We start from the raw sequence: 24,714 nt of genomic DNA, 5'->3' as shown, positions 1-24,714 counted from the left end.
ATGACAGAAAAAATACTATTATGAAAGTTCTTTTTGCTGTTGTATGTAGCAAATTTAAGTAAACGTGTTATTCACTAGGGTGTGGGGGGAATTGTATTATTACAGAGCACAAACTTATGCTTCAGAGTCCTTAGAAAAATTAAAATAATGACATTGTATTCTAGGCTTTAGAAGGTTTCCAATTAAAACATGAAGATAAAAGTAAACCTGACTTCTACTTTCAGATAATAAAGAGTAAGAGAAGCCAGTTATACTGTCTACCTGAAAAGACAAAAAATTAGGCAAGATATATGAAACAATGACACTGTCTAGTCAGGCAAAGAAGAATGCTGAAACCTGAGAGATGGGAAACAAATCTGGTAAGCTCTGTGGTTGGCCTTGGTTTCTGCATTGTGAGAGATCTTAGGAAGAGGTAAGAGGAACTCTGATAGGGCAGGTGGATTACCTGAATTGGGAAGATAGAGCAGAGAGGAGAGAGACCAAATTGGCCGTAGCTTGTGGGACCACAGCCCTGAGGAGTTGGACAGAAAGCACATCAGATTACTGATTTGTGCTTTTGTGTGTGAGGAAACTACCCAGGGCTAAGAAATAACTGCCAGAGAGGATTAGTGATAACAGAGCCTGGTCTCATACAGGGCTGGTAATGGTGCTTGTTCCTATTAGCCAGACCAGAAAGCCTTAGAATCCATGGTGCCTTGAGTAGAGTCCTCCAAAGTGTCTTTTCTCAGTAATGAGAAGTAATTAGCCCACTTAGTAGTACTGCACTGGCCCCATCTAACTCTAAAAAGCAAAATTTCAGAAGATCATAGTATATCCAAATAACTGAGCTATATCTCAAACAAAGCTCAAGAATAATTCTAAAAATACCAAAGTATTCAGAACCAAGCAATGTAAAGTTCATAATGTCTTATATCCTAAAATATTACCTATAACAAGAAGTAGCCAACTCAGAATGGACACAGATAATAGAGTTAGAAAATAAAATCATAAAAATAGTTATTGTAACTGCATACCAGGTATTTTAAAAGTTATAAACATGGAAGATATAAATCAAACTTGTAGAGATAAAAATTAAAATGAGATGAAAAAGCTACTGAATGGCATTAATTGCAGATCGATGACTACAGAAGAAAAGATTTATGAACATGAAATCAAAGCAATCGTGTTGGGAAATAATCCTGCCTGGAGTTCTTGGTGTTCCTGTATGGCCCAGGACTCAGAGCAGTGGAAACTGATACTCTGTAAAGGTGGAGACTCTGATTTTCCCCAGAGCTGTTTGCTTTTCCTATTTTAAAGATGACAGACCTAAGGTGATTGCTTCCTTTTTACTGGACCCATGTGTCCCCCTTGTAATCAGTATGGTAGTTAAGCTCAGAGAGCCAACACAACATATAAATAATCTGATGATAGTCTTATAGGATATTCAGAGTCAAAAGAGATACAGTTTCCCTGGCCAATAGGGAGCAAGCTGCTGAGGGAAAGAGAGTGTATATTAGTCGTTTTTCCGTATTAAGTGTGTAGGTATGTCTGTGTGAAAGAGAGAGAGCAGATAGAGAGAAAGGGTTGAACCCAAAGAACAATGTCCCCATATGTTTCAGAGGTTAAAATGTGTCAAGAGAACTTAAGAAAAAGACCAATGATCAATGGGACATTCATGGATGCTATTAATGTAGACCTCCTTCTATGAAGAAAAGAGAGGGGTGGTGAAAATGTAGGACCCTACCTACCTAAGCCAGACGTGCATGAATGACTCTGCTTCAAGGCTGAGTCTGAAAGTGAGATTGTTTAATGTGGAAAGGAGGCAACAGGAATGGCCACGAAGAGCACAACACCCCACATTTCCTATTATTTTTTTTTTATGCCAAAGGAATATGAAAGAAATTTCTGTTGTGTTTTTGGGAAACAACCAGGAACCTTCACATAGATTATTCCATGGTTTACAGTATCAGAGATCTGATTAAGCTCCATGTTTGTTATTGACCTTTGTCTCAAATGTTCATTTTGTTCTACTTCTGAGACTTGAGACACAGATCTGACACCCAAGTTAAATGAGACTTTCAGAAATGTTTATTTATTAGGGCGAATGTGGAAGGCAGTGAATCACTGACAGGAGAAGTCTGAAGAAGGACTGTATCTGATATAAGCTCAGTGGGGGCAGTTTTCTGTCACTAAGAACACATGCAAGGAGGGGTGAGTTGCAGGAGAAGGGTTTCTCAATGGAAAGAAAATGAAAGGTCTTCTTTTCACTTCCAAGTCCACTCGTAGCATTGTCCATCACGTAGAAATATAATTTTCCCCCGAGATTTCCTAAAGAAAGAATCAGAATAAGTATTTTATTAATAGAATTGTCAGAACTACAAAAATACTTGTAAAATTATCTGTCCCCCTTATTTTATATTTGAGGAAACTAAAAGCATAAAGGATATTGACTACAGACAGAATCCAGGTTATTGGATTCCCTACTCTGTTATCTTCCCATCATGCTAAGATGCCACTGAAGATATTATGCCATATACTATAATATCTCTGAAAATAAGTTATTTAATCAGGCCTGAGCTTGTGATATATGAGGCATATCAGTCTTTAACTTATTCTGCCAATGCTCTTACACTTTGGCTGAATTCCTCAGTAGTGGGGATGGCCTAGAGTTTACATATTCCTGTCATTGCCCTTTGTGAAAATTGCAAAATTATTATTGGATAGAGGCCTCCAGTCTAATGCTATGGGAAGAGTTTTTCTCCCTGAAAACTGGACTGTCTTATACAGAGATCAACCCTGAAGCCCCAAGTTTTGTGAGAACTCAGAGTCTAATCACTGATAATCATGTCCCATAAATCCAAAGACTAAGCACTGACTCTTTACCAAAGGCCCCAAACTTTATGGTCACCTTATCCTAGCTCAGAATTTCAGACACATGAGGTTGAAGATATCTGAAAGAAGGAAACTACAACTTATCTTAAAACCAAGGAATTTTAAGGACTCAAAGGGATATTTGAAGCTTCAAGTGAAAACAAATCTGTCAGTTGGCTTATGGGAATGTGAGGGCTGAGAGAAGAAAGAGCCCAGCAAACCCTCCTGAGTACAGCGAGTCTGCTTTCTACTCAAGAGTGCTCTGTGTTACCACACATTCTCCTGAGTGGGGGCTGATTATTATCTGAGTGTACTGGAGCAAATTCCTGGCTTCATAGCTGTCGTACTTGGTAGAAGAGATTGATAGTAATTGCCTCGGACTAAGCTTTTTTGTTGTATTTTTCACCCAGTAGTACTCACATACTCTCAACACACAAGATGCATGGGTTGTCATAGGTTATCAAATTGTTGCCACAGATGGGTTGGTATAAACCAGGGCAAGGATTCACTGGTCCCTGGAACCAACTGAAGTCTACTTTCTTACATGGACATTTCACCTGAAATTGAGTTGAAAACAATCATACAATTAGAATCACACTTATAGAGACCTCTGGACTTCACTAGGAAAATTTAAATATGGGCTCATAACCCAGTCTGCCAGCAGCTCTCCAGCTCCCACTTACGCAAAGCAAGTGGACAAGAATCTAAGTATGTCCTTTCAGCTAACAACGCGATGCCCTCCTTGTCAGGATCTCCTGAAAGGAACAGAGAAAGGAGGCCTGCTGTGTTCTACTGGGAAATGAAAGTGTGTGTAAACAGGACAGATTTGGGAAATTTAGCTTCTCAGTTCAGTTCAGTTGCTCAGTCATGTCTGACTTTCTGTAACCCCATGGACTGCAGCATGCCAGGCTTCCCCGTCCATTACCAACTTCCAGAGCTGGCTCAAACTCATGTCCTTTGAATTGGTGATGCCATTCAACCACCTCATCCTCATCCCCTTCTCCTTTTGCCTTCAATCTTTCCCAGTATCAGGGTCTTCTCAAATGAGTCAGTTCTTTGCATCAGGTGGCCAAAGTATTGGAGTTTCAGCTTTAGCATCAGTCCTTCCAATGAATATTCAGGACTGATTTCCTTAGGATTGACTGGTTTGATCTCTTTGCAGTCCAAGGGTCTCTTAAGAGTCTCCTCCAACACCACAGTTCAAAAGCATCAATTCTTTGGCACTCAGCTTTCTTTATGGTGCAGCTCTCACATCCATACATGACTACTAGAAAAACCATAGCCTTGACTAGACCAACCTTTGTTGACAAAGTAATGTCTCTGCTTTTTAATATGCTGTCTAGATTGGTCATAACTTTCCTTCCAAGGAGCAAGTGTCTTTTAATTTCATGACTGCAGTCACCATCTGCAGTGATTTTGGAGCCCCCCAAAATAAAGTCTGTTACTTTTTCCTTTGTTTCCCCATCTATTTGCCATGAAGTGATGGGACCAGATGCTATGATATTTGTTTTTGGAATGTTGAGTTTAAAGCCAACTTTTTCACTCTCCTCTTTCACTTTCATCAAGAGGCTCTTTAGTTCTTCTTCGCTTTCTGTCATCTGCATATCCAAGGTTATTGATATTTCTCCCGGCCATCTTGATTCCAGCTTGTGCTTCATCCAGCCCAGCATTTTGCATAATGTACTCTGCATACAAGTTAAATAAGCAGGGTGACAATATAGGGCCTTGATGTACTCTTTTTCCAATTTGGAACCAGTCTGTGTTCCATGTCCAGTTCTAACTGTTACTTCTTGACCTGCATACAGAATCCTGTCATTAAGCTCTTTTAATTGCATTTCGCTGCACATAAAGAATTTCTTCTTAGTATGGGCTAAAAGACCCTATGTGATCTGTCACCTCCTGACTTTTCCAACCTGCTTTATACCACCTTGCTCTTTGCCATTCCTGCCAGTTTTTTTTTTTTTTTTTTGCTTCAAATGCTCCATAGCCCCTCCATCTCAGAGTCTTGTGGTTTGTCACCACCCCATCAAATGTATTCTCTTTTTCCTTGAACCTAAACTCATTCTAGGGCTTCCCAGGTGGTTCATTGGTAAGGAATTTGCCCACCAATTCAGGGGATGCAGGTTAGATCCCTTGGTTGGGAAGATCCCCTGGAGAAGGAACAGGCAACCCACTCCAGTATTCTTACCTGGGGAAATCCCATCAACAAAGGAGCCTGGCAGGCTACAGTCCATGGGGTTGCAAAGAGTCAGACACAACCAAACAAGAACAAACTCATTCTACCTTCAGAGCTCAGGTTATGATCTACTTTCTCAGAGATATTTCTCAAAATACAATTCCAACTTTCCATTCTCTTTACTACCTCTGTTAGTGTATAATAAAGCATTTGTATGATTATTTGACTAACTGCACACCCCAAAGAACTATAAGCCCATAACGGTTAAGTCTGTGTCTGATTAGACTAACCTTTATGTGAGCAGCACATATATTGGCACTTAATCATTGCCCTTAAATATGTGCAAAGTAAGATATAAAATAGTTCAAACAGAATGAGTATAATCAAATAATAGCAAGAGTAGCTAGTACCATCTGTAAATACAGCTTTTTCCCCCCTCTTTATAGTAGGGTGTATATATTCCTCCTATTCTAAAGAGAATATGAGCCTGTTCATGGTGGGCAGACTATGCGTTCATCTGCTGTATAATGGGGTAGCCGCTCCCTCAGTCTGTGTTCCAATCTCACAAGTCTTCTGTAACTCAAGTAGGTAAATCATCTTCACTGATCACATTGTTGACTGTAATATCTCTACTTTCAATAGATATTCTCTGTTGTACCATCCTATTTTATTTACAAAATTTACTACAAATAACAATCCCCCTCTTTCTGTTTTCTGGCTATTTGTAAGCTTCATGAGAGAAGGGAATCTGTCTTTTTTTTTCTCAGTATTGTATCGGGCACAGCACAGATGATAAATATTTCTTAAAGAAACTAAGAAAGAATGAGTAAGTTTAATTTTGTTTGTAAATTGATGGACAAGTGAGGGACTACTCTTACCAGCAACTTTCAGAAGAGGAAAAGTCTAGGACTGAACTCTGTGAGACTAAAGTGTAAATCCTGGACCAATTCTACAGACTATTTGGCTGGAGTTATAGCCCCTGACAGGTTCTGTACTCTGATCTATGGGTCCCCTGAAGGCTGCCCTCAAAGCACCTTTGTCACCAGTCAATTCATGAATGCATTTTTTTAAGAAGTAAAATTTAAAATTTACTAGTGAGGCTAAGCTTGAAGTGCAGATGCTGCTAAATGAAGGAGTACAGGAACACTCATCCACATGAGAAAACCAAAACAGTTTTTCATTTCTCCGTTTCCCCCATTTATTAAACACTTATTTTACCTCATAATATATTCAGTGCTCAGAAGTATAGCTGAAAATGAAAAAGGTACCTCCATCACTTTGCCCTCATACAAGTTGGAAACAGGCTCTGGGGCTCTGTTCAGAGATAGCCTGTTCCTTCACATATCCTCAGTCTATATGTGACAGTTGGCGTTTGCCATCACAACTATGCTAGGCATTCTCTGCATCTTATAGGGCAGTTAGGAGCATACTCTTCATCAAACTGCAATCCCCTCCAGAGAAGAAGCCATGCAATGCTCAAGTCTGTGGGCGTGTAAGAACCTGCCATGCCCCCTGGCAACTGCCAGTGTCCACAAGCATTTTCCAGGCACTACGGAGGGTTCTGTGGTGTACCCATGACCAAGTCTCAGCTTGGATCCCAGTTGGGATTACTCTTCTATGGGCTTCTGTACCTACAGCATGCCTGCCACTTTCATGTGTCTGAAACTTGAAGAACATCAGTTGCCTCAGTAAAGTTCTAAGACAGTAATTCCAAAGAAAACTCAGGTTCGAGTTTCATTCCTAGGAAATTTGGAGGAAGATTACCTTAATATTTCCATGTGGTGGCCACCAGTGTGGAGGGCCTGAAACCATAACAAATGAAAATAGTTACAGAATCTAGTGTCTGATAAGTCATATAGCCTTAATCTGTTGACAGAATGTAGTTCTAATGTAGTACCAAGAAAGCTTGCAACAATGAGAACATTGTTTCATTTATACATATATTCATTCATTTTCTTAAAATGTGGGGTAACTCTTTTACTCCTGGTAGATAATCAGCAGAGGACTCTACAGATGCATCATTACCAGTCCAGTGTACCAGATAATTGCTTTGATTAACTAATTAGCCTGGGCTTGAGAAGATTCAGAGCTGACAGCCAGTATATGAAAGAAATTAAGAAATGCTAGAAAATTTTTTATAATTATTTATGTTTAATTGATTGATTGCTTTACAATAGTGGTTTGATTTCTGTCACACATCAACAGGAATAAATCATAGGTGTACGTATGTCCCCTCCCTCTCGAATCTCTCTTCTACCTCCCACCCTTCCCCACCCCTCTAGATTATTACAAAGTCCCAGTTTGAGTTCCCTGCACTGTACAGTCAATCTCCATTGGCAGTCTATTTACATATGGTAATGTGTATATTCCCACGCTACTCTCTCCATTCATTGCACCCTCTCCTTATGCTCCCCTGCCCTTGTCCATAAGTCTATTCTCTGTGTCTGTGTCTCCATGGCTAAGTCACTTCAGTTGTGTCCAACTCTGTGTAACCCCATAGATGGCAGCCCACCAGGCTCCCCCATCCCTGGGATTCTCCAGGCAAGAACACTGGAGTGGGTTGCCATTTCCTTCTCCAATGCATGAAAGTGAAAAATGAAAGTGAAGTTGCCCAGTCGTGTCTGACTCTTAGTGACCCCATGGACTGCAGCCTATCAGGCTCCTCCGTCCATGCGAATTTCCAGGCAAGAGTACTGGAGTGGGTTGCCATTGCCTTCTCCATGCGTCTCCATTACTGCCCTGCAAATAGGTTAATCAGTACCATCTTTATAGATTCCATATACATGTGTTAATGTACGATATTTGCTTTTCTCTTTCTGACTTATTTCACTCTCTCTAATAGGCTCTGGGTTCATCCACGTCATTAGAACTGATCCAGATGCATTTCTTTTAATGACTGAGTAGTATCCTGTTGTATATGTATCTGTACCACAGCTTCTTTATCCATTCGTCTGTCAGTGGACATCTAGATTCCTTCCATGTTCTGCTCTTGTAAATGACAGTGCTAGAGTGAACGCTGAGGTACAAGTGTCTTTTTTCAGTTTTGGTTTCCTCAGGGTATATGCCTAGAAGTGGTGTTGCTGGGTTGTATGGTGATTTTATCCCTAGGTTTTTTTTTTTTTTTTTTAAGAATCTCCATACTGTTTTCTATAGTGACTATCAGTTGACATTCCCACCAGCAGTGCAAGAATGTTCCCTTTTCTTCACACCCTCTCCGGCAGTTGTTCTCTGTGGATTTTTTCATGATGGCCATTCCAACCGATGTGAGGTGATATCTCACTGTAGTTTTGATCTCTATTTCTCTAATAACGAGTGATGTTGAGCATCTTGTGTGTTTATTAGCCATCTCTGTGTCTTCTTTAGAGAAATGTTTGTTTAGGTCTTTTGCCACTTTTTGATTGGGTTGTTTGTTTTTCTGACATTGTATGAACTGTTTGTATGTTTTGGAAGTTAATCCTTTGTAGTTGTTTCATTTGCTATTCTTTTCTCCCATTCTGAGAGTTGTCTTTTCACTTTGTTTATAGTTTCCTTTGCTGTGCAAAAGCTTTTAAGTTTAATTAGGTCCCACTTGTTTATCTTTGTTTTTATTTCTATGATTCTAGGAGGTGGGTCATGAAGAACCTTGCTATGATTTATATCACACAGTGTTCTGCCTATATTTTCCTCTAAGAGTTTTATAGTTTCTGGTCTTATGTTTAGGCCTTTAATCCATTTCAAGTTTATCTTTGTGTATGGTATTAGGAAATTTCAAGAAATGCTGAAATTTTAAAGAGATCTTTTAACCCCTTCCCCTTATCTTATGAGTTGCCCAAGAATTCATGACAGATATGGAAAAAAAACTAAGCTCTTCTATCCTTGAAACCAGGTTTCCCCACATGACTTCTCTAAAAAGGACACAAAAGATAATTACCCACTCAAATATATGGCAGAAAATTTTTAAAAGTTCTGAATTTTTGTGGTGCACTATGGTGGAGGCTTATTGCCAGTCACTTTCACACGTTACTTCACCCAGTCACCCACATACCTCATCCCCATGAGTTAGGTCTCATAATTTGCGTTAACAGATGGGAAAGCTAAGGCCCCTGCCCTGTGGCCCAGGGCCTTTTTTTTTTTTTTTTTTAATCACACTTCACTGTATCTTTCTCTACAGATACAGATATATGAACATAGTAAAATGAAACACTTAAATAAAAATATAAGTAAGAATTTCAAAGCATTCTCTTTCAGATTATAATGTCAGTCAACCTTATTACATCCTTATTACATCCCTGCCCAAAACAGCTGCCTTACTCACCAGAAGGTAACACCAAATATATCGGGATAAAGAATAGTTGTGAGCAGAGTACTCCAAAGGGTACGGCCATTTTTCCTCCTGGCATGTCCTCAAAGTGATGCTCTGAGATATTGTTCAGGATGTGGTTACCTTTTGATGCAGTCACCAAATAAGGGGTTATCAGGAGATTGAGACCACTTTTGAAGTGAATGTTCATCTCCAGTCTACGCATTGCATGCTACTTCCCCAAGAACAAATGCTCAGGAAAAGTTAAACTTTGATTAGTCATAAATAAACATAGAGCTCTCAGTGACAGATCTGTGACTACTTAGAAGTAAATGAGAGGATACTGTTTGGGAATAATTGTGTTATTTTAGTGTGGAGGTATTTTAAGTGTCTTGAAAAGGCATCTTACCTGACGATCTTCTTTTTTTGTTGTTGTTGTTATTGTTCGAGAGGATACAAAGAAAATGTTGAGGCTGCTAGAGGCTTCTAGAGAACAAGAGCTTCTCAATAGAGGAAGCAGATCTGCACTCAGTCATAAAGCAGAGATTGGCTATTGGGATTAAGACAGAGATTTGTAATACAGCAAATCCAGGCCTACTTGGCTGTGCTGAGAATCTTCTGGCTTGGAGAGCTAAACTCTCTTGGAGCATTCTGAGAGGGTACATAGGGAGAAAAGAAGAATGATTCCCACGGGAGTTCCAAAGCTCTTTTCCTCCATACACAGAAAGGGAGAATGCAATGAGCAAATCCTCCCTTGGGGTTGCCTGTCTTTGAAACAGCCTTTCCAACCCTAGAGAATGGTGTATGGAGATTCCAGGGTTGACTAAGGACCACACCGAACTCTCCCCATCTTCCTAATTCTGCAAAAGTGAGCTAGTCCTCCCTATGTCCCAGAGGCCTTAATCGCTGCTTTGTAGCATATGCTAATTATGTAATCTACATAAGCTCTTTGCCTTTGTGTTATGGTGTGATATTTGTTATCAAATATCACTGAAATGCCTCTGAAGTACTCCACTCTCAAGGAAGGCTGCAGGTTGTCGACACTGTGTCCAGAGCTGTCTACTCGGCCCGCTTCTGAGACAGTCTGTGACTCCATGTTTTGATAAAGTGGACCCCCACCTCATCCTGATGTCTTCCCTGGCTTCCTTCAGTTGTGGAGCTTCAACAATGGAAGATCCAGGAACACTAGAACACAATGCCCACTATCCTTACAGCGTGTACCCAGGTTGACTTACCTCAGAAAGGAAGAGAGATGTAATGTGCTCCTTGGTGGCTGATGCCGCTCCTTTAAGGAACATGTGTTAGAGCCTCGAGAGGGGATAGTATTGCTGCATAGGAGAGAGAAGGCATTGATGCATTGTGTGCTGATCTGAGCAGGCCCTGGGAGGCCAAACACTTAGTGTGAGTTAGAGGCAAACTCAGCAGGAGATACTGGGAAGGGAGCAGGGAGATGTCTACAAGACTTGGCCAAGTTGGGGGGGGGGGGGGGGTGGTGGAGGGAGGTGAGAACAGATCACTGACCAGGGTAACCCTGAGCAGGCAATCCAAGGAGGCAGGAGCAGAAGGAACAAACCACAGAAAGAAGGAGCATAGCAGAAAAAATATAGAATGTTCCACAGCAATAATTAGCACATTTGGCCTGAATGAAAAAATATAGGAACAGCTGAGAAAGAGAGGAGGTTGCAGTGACAGATTAGGTCTGTGGATGCCATTTGCAGTGGGTTCAGCCACATCCTGCAACATTCCAGACCTTTGAAACTTTGAAACTGGGAAGATACCTTGTCATGGTGGGTTTCCTCCTGCTTTCTGAACTTCTTACCTTTATGTTATGTTTTGTTTAAAAAAAAAAAAAACAATTCTTATATCAAGGAAATACAAGTTTACTCTAGAAAATTCAGAAAGCAAAAATACTGGAAAAGAAGTAAAAGACAAGAAACCTCAAAATCCATAAATAACTGTAAAATATACACTGCATTGAATTGTATCATTCCAGTTTTGTAAAAACAAAAATATGTATATATGCATACACAGAGATGCACATGTATACATGTTATTGTCATATTTAATCAGATTTTATAGTATACATTATTTTCTGCTTTTTTTGACTTAAATATGTCTTGATGTTCAAATACAGTCATATAGAACATGAGTTTAGATGCCTAGTGTTGTGTTCTGTCACATATATGGATTTTTATTATATTAAAATTCTTCTATAGTTGCTCAACTAGGTTGATTCCAATTTCATTATTATTAGCAATGCGGGAATGAACAAATTTTTATTTACTCAAGTTTATTTGTCTCATTTTAATAAAACCTAACAATAAACCTACTGGCAACTTCCAGAAAGGAGTTGGGTTACCTAGAATATGAAAGAAGTGGTTTTCATCCAACCTGTAGGTTCTGTTCTTGCAAGTCTAATATGGAACATTTTGGACATACGCTGTCACTTTCCTAAGTGAGTCATTCATCTTGCAGTACACAGAGGTAGAGGCACTCCATTATTTAGAAAGAATTCTGGACTTAAAAGTTGAAAGTCAAGTTACAATATTTTGTCACCTTGAAAACTTAATTTCTCCTCTCTGGACAGAATTTTCTCATTTGCACAATGGGTTCATCAAACCTTCCTTAAGAAACTCTTTGAAGGTATTTTTTTTCCCCCTTTATTTATTTATTTATTTATTTATTCAGTGGGTTTTGTCATACATTGATATGAATCAGCCATAGATTTACACGTATTCCCCATCCAGATCCCCCCTCCCACCTCCCTCTCCACCCGATTCCTCTGGGTCTTCCCAGTGCACCAGGCCCGAGCACCTGTCTCATGCATCCCACCTGGGCTGGTGATATGTTTCACCATAGATAATATACATGTTGTTCTTTCGAAACATCCCACCATCACCTTCTCCCACAGAGTTCAAAAGTCTGTTCTGTACTTCTGTGTCTCTTTTTCTGTTTTGCATATAGGGTTATCGTTACCATCTTTCTAAATTCCATATATATGTGTCAGTATGCTGTAATGTTCTTTATCTTTCTGGCTTACTTCACTCTGTATAATGGGCTCCACTTTCATCCATCTCATTAGAACTGGTTCAAATGAATTCTTTTTAATGGCTGAGTAATATTCCATGGTGTATATGTACCACAGCTTCCTTATCCATTCATCTGCTGATGGGCATCTAGGTTGCTTCCATGTCCTGGCTATTATAAACAGTGCTGCAATGAACATTGGAGTGCACGTGTCTCTTTCAGATCTGGTTTCCTCAGTGTGTATGCCCAGAAGTGGGATTGCTGGGTCATATGGCAGTTCTATTTCCAGTTTTTTAAGAAATCTGCACACTGTTTTCCATAGCGGCTGTACTAGTTTGCATTCCCACCAACAGTGTAAGAGGGTTCCCTTTTCTCCACACCCTCTCCAGCATTTATTGCTTGTAGACTTTTGGATAGCAGCCAGCCTGACTGGCGTGTAATGATACCTCATTGTGGTTTTGATTTGCATTTCTCTGATAATGAGTGATGTTGAGCATCTTTTCATGTGTTTGTTAGCCATCTGTATGTCTTCTTTGGAGAAATGTCTGTTTAGTTCTTTGGCCCATTATTTGATTGGGTCATTTATTTTTTTTGGAATTGAGCTGCAGGAGTTGCTTGTATATTTTTGAGATTAATCCTTTGTCTGTTTCTTCATTTGCTATTATTTTCTCCCAATCTGAGGGCTGTCTTTTCACCTTGCTTATAGTTTCCTTTGTAGTGCAAAAGCTTTTAAGTTTCATTAGGTCCCATTTGTTTATTTTTGCTTTTATTTCCAATATTCTGAGAGGCGGGTCATAGAGGATCTTGCTGTGGTTTATGTCAGAGAGTGTTTTGCCTATGTTCTCCTCTAGGAGTTTTATAGTTTCTGGTCTTACATTTAGATCTTTAATCCATGTTGAGTTTATTTTTGTGTATGGTGTTAGAAAGTGTTCTAGTTTCATTCTTTTACAAGTGGTTGACCAGTTTTCCCAGCACCACTTGTTAAAGAGGTTGTCTTTTTTCCATTGTATATCCTTGCCTCCTTTGTCAAAGATAAGGTGTCCATAAGTTCATGGATTCATCTCTGGGCTTTCTATTCTGTTCCACTGATCTATATTTCTGTCTTTGTGCCAGTACCATACTGTCTTGATGACTGTGGCTTTGTAGTATAGTCTGAAGTCAGGCAGGTTGATTCCTCCAGTTCCATTCTTCTTTCTCAAGATTACTTTGGCTATTCCAGGTTTTTTGTATTTCCATACAAATTGTGAAATTATTTGTTCTAGTTCTGTGGAAAATACCATTGCTAGCTTGATAGGGATTGCATTGAATCTATAGATTGCTTTGGGTAGAATAGCCATTTTGACAATATTGATTCTTCCACTCCATGAGCATGGTATGTTTCTCCATCTGTTTGTGTCCTCTTTGATTTCTTTCATCAGTGTTTTATAGTTTTCTATGTATAGGTCTTTTGTTTCTTTAGGTAGATATACTCCTAAGTATCTTATTCTTTTTGTTGCAATGGTGAATGGTATTGTTTCCTTCATTTCTCTTTCTGTTTTTTCATTGTTAGTATATAGGAATGCAAGGGATTTTTGTGTGTTAATTTTATATCCTGCAACTTTACTATATTCATTGATTAGCTCTAGTAATTTTCTGGAAGAGTCTTTAGGGTTTTCTATGTAGAGGATCATGTCATCTGCAAACAGTGAGAGTTTCACTTCTTCTTTTCCTATCTGGATTCCTTTTACTTCTTTTTCTGCTCTGATTGCTGTGGCCAAAACTCCCAACACTATGTTGAATAGTAGTGGTGAGAGTGGCCACCCTTGTCTTGTTCCTGATTTCAGGGGAAATGCTTTCAATTTTTCACCATTGAGGGTGATGCTTGCTGTGGGTTTGTCATATATAGCTTTTATTATGTTGAGGTATGTTCCTTCTATGCCTGCTTTCTGGAGAGTTTTAATCATAAATGGGTGTTGAATTTTGTCAAAGGCTTTCTCTGCATCTATTGAGATAATCATATGGTTTTTATCTTTCAATTTGTTAATGTGGTGTATTACATTGATTGATTTGCAGATATTAAAGAATCCTTGCATTCCTGGGATAAAGCCCACTTGGTCATGGTTATGATTTTTTTAATATGTTGTTGGATTCTGTTTGCTAGAATTTTGTTAAGGATTTTTGCATCTATGTTTATCAGTGATATTGGCCTGTAGTTTTCTTTTTTTGTGGCATCTTTGTCTGGTTTTGGAATTAGGGTGATGGTGGCCTCATAGAATGAGTTTGGAAGTTTACCTTCCTCTGCAATTTTCTGGAAGAGTTTGAGTAAGATAGGTGTTAGCTCTTCTCTAAATTTTTGGTAGAATTCAGCTGTGAAGCCATCTGGTCCTGGGCTTTTGTTTGCTGGAAGATTTCTGATTACAGTTTGGATTTCCTTGCCTGTGATGGGTCTGTTAAGATCTTCTATTTCTTCCTGGTTCAGTTTTGGAAGGTTATACTTTTCTAAGAATTTGTCCATTTCTTCCACGTTGTCCATTTTATTGGCATAGAGCTGCTTGTAGTAGTCTCTTATGATGCTTTGTATTTCAGTGATGTCTGTTGTGATCTCTCCATTTTCATTTCTAATTTTGTTAATTTGGTTCTTCTCTCTTTGTTTCTTAATGAGTCTTGCTAATGATTTGTCAATTTTGTTTATTTTTTCAAAAAACCAGCTTTTAGCTTTGTTGATTTTTGCTGTGGTCTCGTTAGTTTCTTTTGCACTTATTTCTGCCCTAATTTTTAAGATTTCTTTCCTTCTGCTAACCCTGGGGTTCTTCATTTCTTCCTTCTCTAATTGCTTTAGGTGTAGAGTTAGGTTATTTATTTGGCTTTTTTCTTGTTTCTTGAGGTAAGCCTGTAATGCTATGAACCTTCCCCTTAGCACTGCTTTTACAGTGTCCCATAGGTTTTGGGTTGTTGTGTTTTCATTTTCTTTCATTTCTATACATATTTTGATTTCTTCTATGATTTGTTGGTTATTCAGAAGCGTGTTATTTAGCCTCCATATGTTTGAATTTTTAATAATTTTTCTCCTGTAATTGAGATCTAATCTTACTGCAGTGTGGTCAGAAAAGATGACTGGAATGATTTTAATTTTTTTGAATTTTCCAAGACCAGATTTATGGCCCAGGATGTGATCTATTCTGGAGAAGGTTCCGTGTGCACTTGAGAAAAAGGTGAAGTTGATTGTTTTGGGGTGAAATGTCCTATAGATATCAATTAGGTCTAGCTGGTCCATTGTGTCATTTAAGGTTTGTGTTTCCTTGTTAATTTTCTGTTTAGTTGATCTATCCATAGTTGTGAGTGGGATAATAAAGTCTCCCACTATTATTGTGTTACTATTAATTTCCTCTTTCATACTCGTTAGCATTTGCCGTACATATTGTGGTGCTCCTATGTTGGGTGCATATATATTTATAATTGTTATATCTTCTTCTTGGATTAATCCTTTAATCATTATGTAGTGTCCTTCTTTGTCTCTTTTCACATCCTTTATTTGAAAGTCTATTTTATCTGATATGAGTATTGTGACTCCTGCTTTCTTTTGGTCTCCGTTTGCATGAAATATTTTTTTCCAGCCCTTCACTTTTAGTCTGTATGTTTCTCTTGCTTTGAGCTGGGTCTCTTGTAGACAGCATATATAGGGGTCTTGTTTTTGTATCCATTCAGCCAATCTTTGTCTTTTGGTTGGGGCATTCAACCCATTTACATTTAAGGTAATTATTGATAGGTGTGGTCCCGTTGCCATTTACTTTGTTGTTTTGGGTTCACATTTATACAACCTTCCTGTGGTTCCTGTCTAGAGAAGATCCTCTGGCATTTGTTGAAGAGCTGGTTTGGTGGTGCTGAATTCTCTCCACTTTTGCTTGTTTGTAAAGCTTTTGAATTCTCCTTCATATCTGAATGAGATCCTTGCTGGGTACAGTAATCTAGGTTGTAGGTTATTTTCTTTCATTACTTTCAGTATGTCCTGCCATTCCCTTCTGGCCTGGAGGGTTTCTATTGATAGATCAGCTGTTATCCTTATGGGAATCCCTTTGTGTGTTATTTGTTGTTTCTCCCTTGCTGCTTTTAATATTTGTTCTTTGTGTTTGATCTTTGTTAATTTGATTAGTATGTGTCTTGGGGTGTTTCGCCTTGGGTTTATCCTGTTTGGGACTCTCTGGGTTTCCTGGACTTGGGTGGCTATTTCCTTCCCCATTTTAGGGAAGTTTTCAGCTATTATCTCCTCGAGTATTTTCTCATGGCCTTTCTTTTTGTCATCTTCTTCTGGGACTCCTATGATTCGAATGTTGGGGCGTTTCACATTGTCCCAGAGGTCCCTGAGGTTATCCTCATTTCTTTTGATCCTTTTTTCTTTTTTCCTCTCTGCTTCATTTATTTCCACCATTTTATCTTCTACCTCACTTATCCTATCTTCTGTCTCCGTTATTCTACTCTTGGTTCCCTCCAGAGTGTTTTTTATCTCATTTATTGCATTATTCATTTTTAATTGACTCTTTTTTATTTCTTCTAGGTCTTTATTAAACATTTCTTGCATCTTTTCAATCTTTGTCTCCAGGCTATTTATCTATAACTCCATTTTGTTTTCAAGATTTTGGATCATCTTTATTATCATTATTCTAAATTCTTTTTCAGGTAGATTCCCTATCTCCTTCTCTTTTGTTTGACTTGGTGGGCATTTTTCATGTTCCTTTACCTGTTGGGTATTTCTCTGCCTTTTCATCTTGTTTAGATTGCTGTGTCTGGACTGGGCTTTCTGTATTCTGGAGGTCTGTGGTTCCTTTTTATTGTGGAGGTTTTACCCAGGGTTAGACAATTGGCTTGTCAAGGTTTCCTGGTTAGGGAAGTTTGCGTCGGTGTCCTGGTGCATGGAACTTGATTTCTTCTCTCTGGAGAGCAATTAAGTGCTCAGTAATGAGTTTTGAGATGGGTCTATGTGTTAGGTGTCACCTTGGGCAGCCTGTATGTTGACGTTTAGGGCTATGTTCCTGCGTTGCTGGAGAATTTGCGTGGTATGTCTTGCTATAAAACTTATTGGCTCTTGGGTGGTGGTTGGTTTCAGTGTAGGTATGGAGGCTTTTGGACGGTCACTTATTACTTAAAGTTCCATGTAGTCAGGAGTTTTCTGGTGTTCTCAGGTTTTGGGCTTAAGTCTCCTGCCTCTGGATTTTAGTTTTATTCTTCCTGTAGTCTCAGGACTTCTCCAACTATACAGCACTGATAATAAAACTTCTAGGTTAGTGGTGAAAAGATTCTCCCCCGTTAGGGACACCCAGAGAGGTTCACAGAGTTACATGAAAAAGAGGAGAGGGAGGAGGGAGATAGTGTTGAGCAGGAGGAGAAAAGGGGGGACTCAAGAGGAGGGAGACAGATCTATGCAGTTGTCTGTTTCCAGAGTGTACTCTGTAGCCCAGACACCCACCAAGATTCACAGAATTGGATTGGGAAGAGAAGGGGAAAGGAGGAAATAGAGGTGTTCTGAGGTAGAAAACAGAAAGCCAAGATTGGGAGAGAATAATCAACACACTCCTGAATAAAAATGGGAACTGAATATTGGATTCCTAAATGTTCACAATTTATATCATATACTGAAAAACAAAAATTAAACATCTAGAGTAGAGGTTAGACTCTTAAAAATACTATATTAAAAACAAAAACCAAAACACACACACACAGAAAAAAAAATTTTTTTTAAATATATATGAAGTTCAGTTTATAAATAGGGCTTGTCTTCTTTTTTTTTTTTTTTTTGGTCAGGTTATAGTGTATTGAGAATGAAAATTAAGGAGTAGTAGAGGGGTATTAGAGGACTTTAAAAGAAATAAGAGAAAAAGAAAAATAGGAAATAGAAGAGAAAAAGGAGGAAAAAAAAATTTTCCCTAATTAAAAAAATTGTAAAAATCTATGAAAATGAAAGTTAAGGAGTAATGGGGAAGTAATAGGGAATTTTAAAGGAAAATAAAAGAGAAAAAAGAAAAAAGAAAAAGTAAAAATATATCTAGGAATTTCTCTGGAGCTGTTGCGGTCAGTGTGGGTTTGGCTCAGTTTCAGATATCTCCTCGTTCCAGCTTACACTTCTTGATATCTACAGGCCTTTTCCGGTGTAATCGGTGTTTTCTACAGAGATTTTAATCTGTTGCACCGCTCTCTTCTGAAGCGGTTCCCTTTGTTTATTTAGCTTCTGTTTGCTGGTTTCTTCAGAGCCTCGTTTCCGCCCTGACACAGGCGGGCGGAGGTGGACTCTTATTCAGGTAGCTAGTTCTGTCGCGCTGTGGTGAGGGGCTGACGCTGCGGGGAGGGGCTGGCCCTGCTTTCTCGGTCTGCGCTGCTCAGGCTCCCGGCTGCTCTATATTGGAGCGCGCCCCGCCCTGCGCGCAGCTCCAGCCCTCGGGTGTTCCACAAAAGCGCAGAACAAAAGGCTGCGTCCGCTCCTGTGCCTTCCCCGTCACAGTGGTCCAGGCAGCCAGGGGCTTGACAGGCACACTCTCCCCGGGTGCGGCGCACCCACTCCCTTCCTCGGTCCCAATCTCGGTTTCCGTCGGCGTCAGTCAGTCGGGTGCGTGCGCCTTCTGCCCTCTGCGTCCCCAGCCCCAGTCCCCGCCCACGCCGGTCGGGTGCCTGCGCGCTGTGTCTCGCCGTGACCTGCTCCCGCCTCCGGCGGGTCTGGGCCGGTCCACAGTCTGCGAGCTCTTCTCTGGACTTTCTCGGTCCCTTTATTCTGCGAACAGCCAGCAGCGTGTTCGGGCCGGTTAATTTTCTCTCTCTCTTTTGCTCTCCCACAGTTCAAGTTGGCAACTCACAAAAGCTCCCTCCGATTGTCCTCAGGGCACTCAGGCCCGGACCCTACCCCAAGCAATGCCGCCCGCTCCTCTCCCTGCCACCCTCACTTGCTGGTGGCGGATGCGGGTGTCTGGGGTACTTTTCTGCTGAGAGTTGCTTTTAGGCACGTAATCTGTGGGTTTTATTTATTGTTTCCCTCCCAGTGAGGTTGCCCTCCTAGATTCAAACACTTCCCCCAGGCCCGCCAGTGCGAGGGTTTCCCAGTGTCTGGAAACGTCCTCTAAAGACTCCCTTCCCGGGACGGATCTCCGTCCTTAGCTCTTTTGTCTCACTTTTTATCTTTTATATTTTGTCCTACCTCCTTTCGAAGACAATGGGCTGCTTTTCTGGGTGCCTGAGGACCTCAGCTAGCGATCAGAAGTTGTTTTGTGAAGTTTGCTCTGCGTTCAGATATTCTTTTGATGAATTTGTAGGAGAGAAAGTGGTCTCCCCGTCCTACTCCTCCGCCATCTTGGCTCCTCCCCCCCAAGAAACTCTTTGAAGGTTTAAGTGAGCTAACATTTAAATAACTTGAAAACTGCCTGCCTCAGGCTACTGATATGGGCACAGATTCATTACATTGTATGAATATTCAAAGGTAATAATCAGTGTGAAATTGCTTCCCACCTGATAATAATAAATAATTTCCATTTTCAACTTTGCTTTGTCACAGATTCTTTTTAGGTTTTATAAAATGTATTATTTTAATGTTGTTTATTATTTTTTAATTGTTTAATTGTTTATTTTTAGCTGCATTGGGCCTTAGTTGCAGTGCAAGGGCTCTTCATTGCAATGTGCAGGATTCTCTATAGTTGAGGCACACAGGCTCAGTAGCTGTGGCGCACAGGCTTAGTTGCTCTGCGGCATGTGAAATCTTCCTGGGACCAGGAGTCAAACTCAAGTCCCCTGCATTGAAAGGCAGATTCTTAACCACTTAACCACTTAACACAGAAGTCCCATGTCACACATTTTGTTATTTGTTATTAGTAGAACATTACTTGTTAAATGAGTTCCCGCAGGCCTTTTGCTGTCCAGGATTCTGGTTTCTCAGGAGCTGTATGGGCATAGTACTTCCCTGGTGGCTCAGTGATAAAGACTGTGCCTGCAATGCAGGAGACACAGGTTCAGGCCCAGGGTCGGGAAGATCCCCTGGAGAAAGAAATGGCAACCCACTCCAATATATCTAGATATACACTCCAGTATCAGTCTCATTCTGACAGACAGAATGGAAGCCACAATTACAGAAAATTAACCAAACTGATCACTTGGATCATAGCCTTGTCTTAACTCAGTGAAACTATGAGCCATGCCATATAGGGCTACCCAAGATGGATAGGTGGAGAGGTCTGACAAAACGTGGTCTACTGGAGAAGGGAATGTCTAACCACTTCATTATTCTTGACTTGAGAACCCCATGAACAGTATGAAAAGGCAAAAAGATAGGACACTGAAAGATGAACTCCCCAAATCAGTAGATGCCCAATATGCTACTGGATAAGAGTGGAGAAATAGCTCCAGAAGCAATGACGAGGCTCAGCCAAAGCGAAAACAACCCCAGTTGTGGATACAACTGGTGATGGAAGTAAAATCCGATGCTGTAAAGAACAGTACTGCATAGGAACCTGGAAAGTCAAAGAATCAAGGTAAATTGGAAGTGGTCAAACAGGACATGGCAAGAGTGAACATCAGCGTTTTAGGAAACAGTGAACTAAAATGGACTGGAATGGGCCAATTTGATTCAGATGACCATTATATCTACTACTGTAGGCAAGAATTCCTTAGAAGAAATGGAGTAGCCCTCATAGTCAACAAAAGAGTCTGAAATGCAGTACTTGGGTACAGTATCAAAAACCACAGAATGATCTCAGTTCATTTCCAAGGCAAACCATTTAATATCATGGTAATCCAAGTCTGTGCCCTGACCAGTAATGCTAAAGAAGCTGAAGTTGAACAGTTCTCTGAAGACCTACAAGACCTTCTAGAACTAACACCCAAAAAAGATGTCCTTTTCATTATAGGGGACAGGAATGCAAAAGTAGGAAGTCAAGAAATACCTGGAGTAACAGGCAAATTTGACCTTGGAGTACAGAATGAAGCAGGGTAAAGGCTAAACAGAGTTTTGCCAAGAGAACCCACTGGTCATAGCAAACACCCTCTTCCAACAACATAAGAGGAGACTCTACACATGGACACCACCAGATGGCCAACACTGAGATCAGATTGATTATATTCTTTGCAGCCAAAGATGGAGAAGCTCTATACAGTCAGTAAAAGCAAGACTGGGGGCTGACTGTAGCTCAGATCATGAACTCCTTATTGCCAAATTCAAACTTAAATTGCAGAAAGTAGGGAAAACCACTAGACCATTCAGGTACGACCTAAATCAAATCCCTTACAATTATACAGTAGAAGTAAGAAATAGATTCAAGGGGTTAGATCTGAGAGCTAGAGTGCCTAAAGAACTATGGACGGAGGTTCATGACATTGTACAGGAGGCAGGGAGCAAGACCATCCCCATGGAAAAGAAATGCAAAAAGGCAAAATGATTGTCTGAGGAGGCCTTACAAACAGCTGTGAAAAGAAGAGAAGTGAAAGGCAAAGAAGAAAAGGAAAAATATACATATTTGAATGCAGAGTTCCAGAGAATAGTAAGGAGAGTTAAGAAAGCATTCCTCAGTAATCAATGCAAAGAAATAGAGGAAAACAATAGAATGGGAAAGACTAGAGATGTCTTCAAGAGAATTAGAGATACCAAGGGAACATTTTATGCAAAGATGGTCACAATAAAGGACAGAAATGGCATGGGCCTAACAGAAGCAGAAGATACTAAGAAGAGGTGACAAGAATACACAGAAAAACTATACAAAAGAGATCTTCATGACCCAGATAACCACAATGGTATGATCGCTCACCTTGAGCCAGACATCCTGGAATGCTAAGTCAAGTGGGCCTTAGGAAACATTACTACAAACAAAGCTAGTGGAGGTGATGGAATTCCAGTTGAACTATTTCAAATCCTAACAGAGGATGCTGTGAAAGTCCTGCAGTCAATATGCCAGCAAATTTTGGAAAACTCAGTAGTGGCCACAGGATAGGAAAAGGTCCATTTTTATTCCAATCCCAAAGAAAGGCAATGCCAAAGAATGCTCAAACTACCACACAATTGCACTCATCAAACATAGTAGTAAAGTAATGCTCAAAATTCTCCAAGCCAGACTTCAACAGTACATGAACTGTGAAGTTCCGGATATTCAAACTGGATTTGGAAAAGGCAGAGGAACCAAAGATCAAATTGCCAACATCTGTTGGATTGTCGAAAAAGCAAGAGAGTTCCAGAAAAACATCTACTTCTACTTTATTGACTATGCCAAAGCCTTTGACTGTGTGGATCACAACAAACTGTAAAATTCTTAAAGAGATGGGAATTCCAGACCACCTGATGTGCCTCTTGAGAATGCTGAATGTAGGTCAGGAAGCAACAGTTAGAACTGGACATGGAACAACAGACTGGTTCCAAATTGGGAAAGGAGTACATCAAGGCTGTATATTGTCACCCTGCTTATTTAATTTATATGCCGAGTACATCATGAGAAATGCTGGGCTGGATGAAGCACAAGCTGGAATCAAGATTGTTGGGAGTAATATCAATAACCTAATTATGCAGATGACACCAACCTTATGGCAGAAAGTGAAGAAGAACTAAAGAGCCTCTTGATGAAAGTGAAAGAGGAGAGTGAAAATGTTGCCTTAAAACTCAACATTCAGAAAACGAAGATCAGGGCATCTGGTCCCATCACTTCATGGCCAACAGATGGGGAAACAGGGGAAACAGTGGCTGACTTTAATTTTCTGGGCTCCAAAATCACTGAAGATGGTGGCTGCAGCCATGAAATTAAAAGATGCTTACTCCTTGGAAGGAAAGTTATGAACAACCTAGACAGCATATTAAAAAGCAGAGACATTACTTTGCCAACAAAGGTTCATCTAGTCAAGGCTATGGTTTTTCCAGTAGTCATGCATGGATGTGAGAGTTGGACCATAAAGAAAGCTGAGTGCCAAAGAATTGATGCTTTTGAACTGTGGTGTTGGAGGAGACTCTTGAGAGTCCCTTGGACTGCAAGGAGATCCATTCTGTCCATCCTAAAGGAGATCAATCCTGAATATTCATTGGAAGGACTGATGATAAAGCTGAAACTCCAATACTTTGGCCACCTGATGCGAAGAACTGACTCATTTTGAAAAGACCCTGTTTCTGGGAAAGATTGAGGGCAGGAAGAGAAGGGGATGACAAAGGATGAGATGGTTGGATGGCATCACCATCTCAATGGACACGAGTTTGGGTAAACTCTGGGAGTTGGTGATGGACAGGGAGGCCTGACGTGCTGCTGTCCATGGGGTCGCAAAGAGTCGGACATGACTGAGCGACTGAACTGACTGAATTAAAGGGAACATCATGCAAAGATGGGCACAATAAAGGACAGAAATGGTATGGACCTATCAGAAGCAGACGTTATTAAGAAGAGGTGGCAAGAATACACTGTGGAACTATACAAAAAAGATCTTCATTACCCAGATAACCACGATGGTGTGATCATGAACCACATGTGGAACACCCTGCTGCTGCTGCTGCTGCTAATTCGCTTCAGTTGTGTCCGACTCTGTGTGACCCCATAGACGGCAGCCCACCAGGCTCCCCTGTCCCTGAGATTCTCCAGGCAAGAACACTGGAGTGGGTTGCCATTTCCTTCTCCAATGCATGAAAGTGAAAAGTGAAAGTGAAGTCGCTCAGTCATGTCCAACTCTTAGCGACCTCATGGACTGCAGCCTACTAGGCTCCTCTGTCCATGGGATTTTCCAGGCAAGAGTACTGGAGTGGGGTGTCATTGCCTCCTCCGTGGAACACCCTACTGGCTCCCAGTTGGGAAAGGAGTATGTCAAGGCTGTATGTTGTCACCTTGCTTATTTAACTTATATGCAGAGTACTTCATGCGAAATGCCAAACTGGATGAAGTGTAGGCTGTAATCAAGATTGCCAGGAGAAGTATCAATAATCTCAGATATGCACATGACCCCACCCTTATGGCGGAAAGCAAAGAGGAACTAGAGTGTCTTGGTAAAGTAAAAGACAGTGAAAAGGTGGCTTAAAATGTAACATTCAAAAACTAAAATCGTGGCATCTGGTCCTGTCACTTCATGGCAAATAGATGGGGAAACAGTGGAAACAGTTACAGACTTTATTTTCTTGGGCTCCAAAATCACTCCAGATGGTGCCTGCAGCCATGAAATTAAAAGATACTTGCTCCTTGGAAGAAAGCTATGACACACCTAGACAGCATATTGAAAAGCAGAGACATTACTTTGCCAGCAAAGGTCTGTCTAATCAAAGCTATACATTTTCCAGTAGTCATGTATAGATGTGAGAGTTGGACTGTAAAGAAAGCTGAGTGCTGACGAATTGATTCTTTTGACCTGTGGTGTTGAAGACTCTTGAGAGTCCCTTGGACATCAAGGAGATTGAACCAGTCAATCCTAAAGGAAATCAGTC

General features: G+C 40.4%; 1 protein-coding gene across 1 annotated transcript; it reads right to left on the bottom strand.

The window, feature by feature from the left end:
• Positions 1-2,074: 2,074 nt before the first annotated feature.
• Positions 2,075-9,390, bottom strand: SPINK14 (serine peptidase inhibitor Kazal type 14 (putative)). The gene is made up of 4 exons (XM_061152247.1): positions 9,323-9,390; positions 6,791-6,836; positions 3,275-3,407; positions 2,075-2,307 (listed from the first exon to the last, which is right to left on the bottom strand). The coding sequence occupies exons 1-4, from the start codon at positions 9,388-9,390 to the stop codon at positions 2,075-2,077; spliced, it is 480 nt and encodes a 159-aa protein (XP_061008230.1).
• Positions 9,391-24,714: the final 15,324 nt, after the last annotated feature.

This window comes from Dama dama, chromosome 9 (genome assembly GCF_033118175.1).
Source record: "Dama dama isolate Ldn47 chromosome 9, ASM3311817v1, whole genome shotgun sequence".
In the NCBI taxonomy this organism is placed as follows: domain Eukaryota; kingdom Metazoa; phylum Chordata; class Mammalia; order Artiodactyla; family Cervidae; genus Dama; species Dama dama.
Note: the sequence above shows the minus strand (reverse complement) of the source record. Positions and strands in the feature narration are given on the sequence as shown.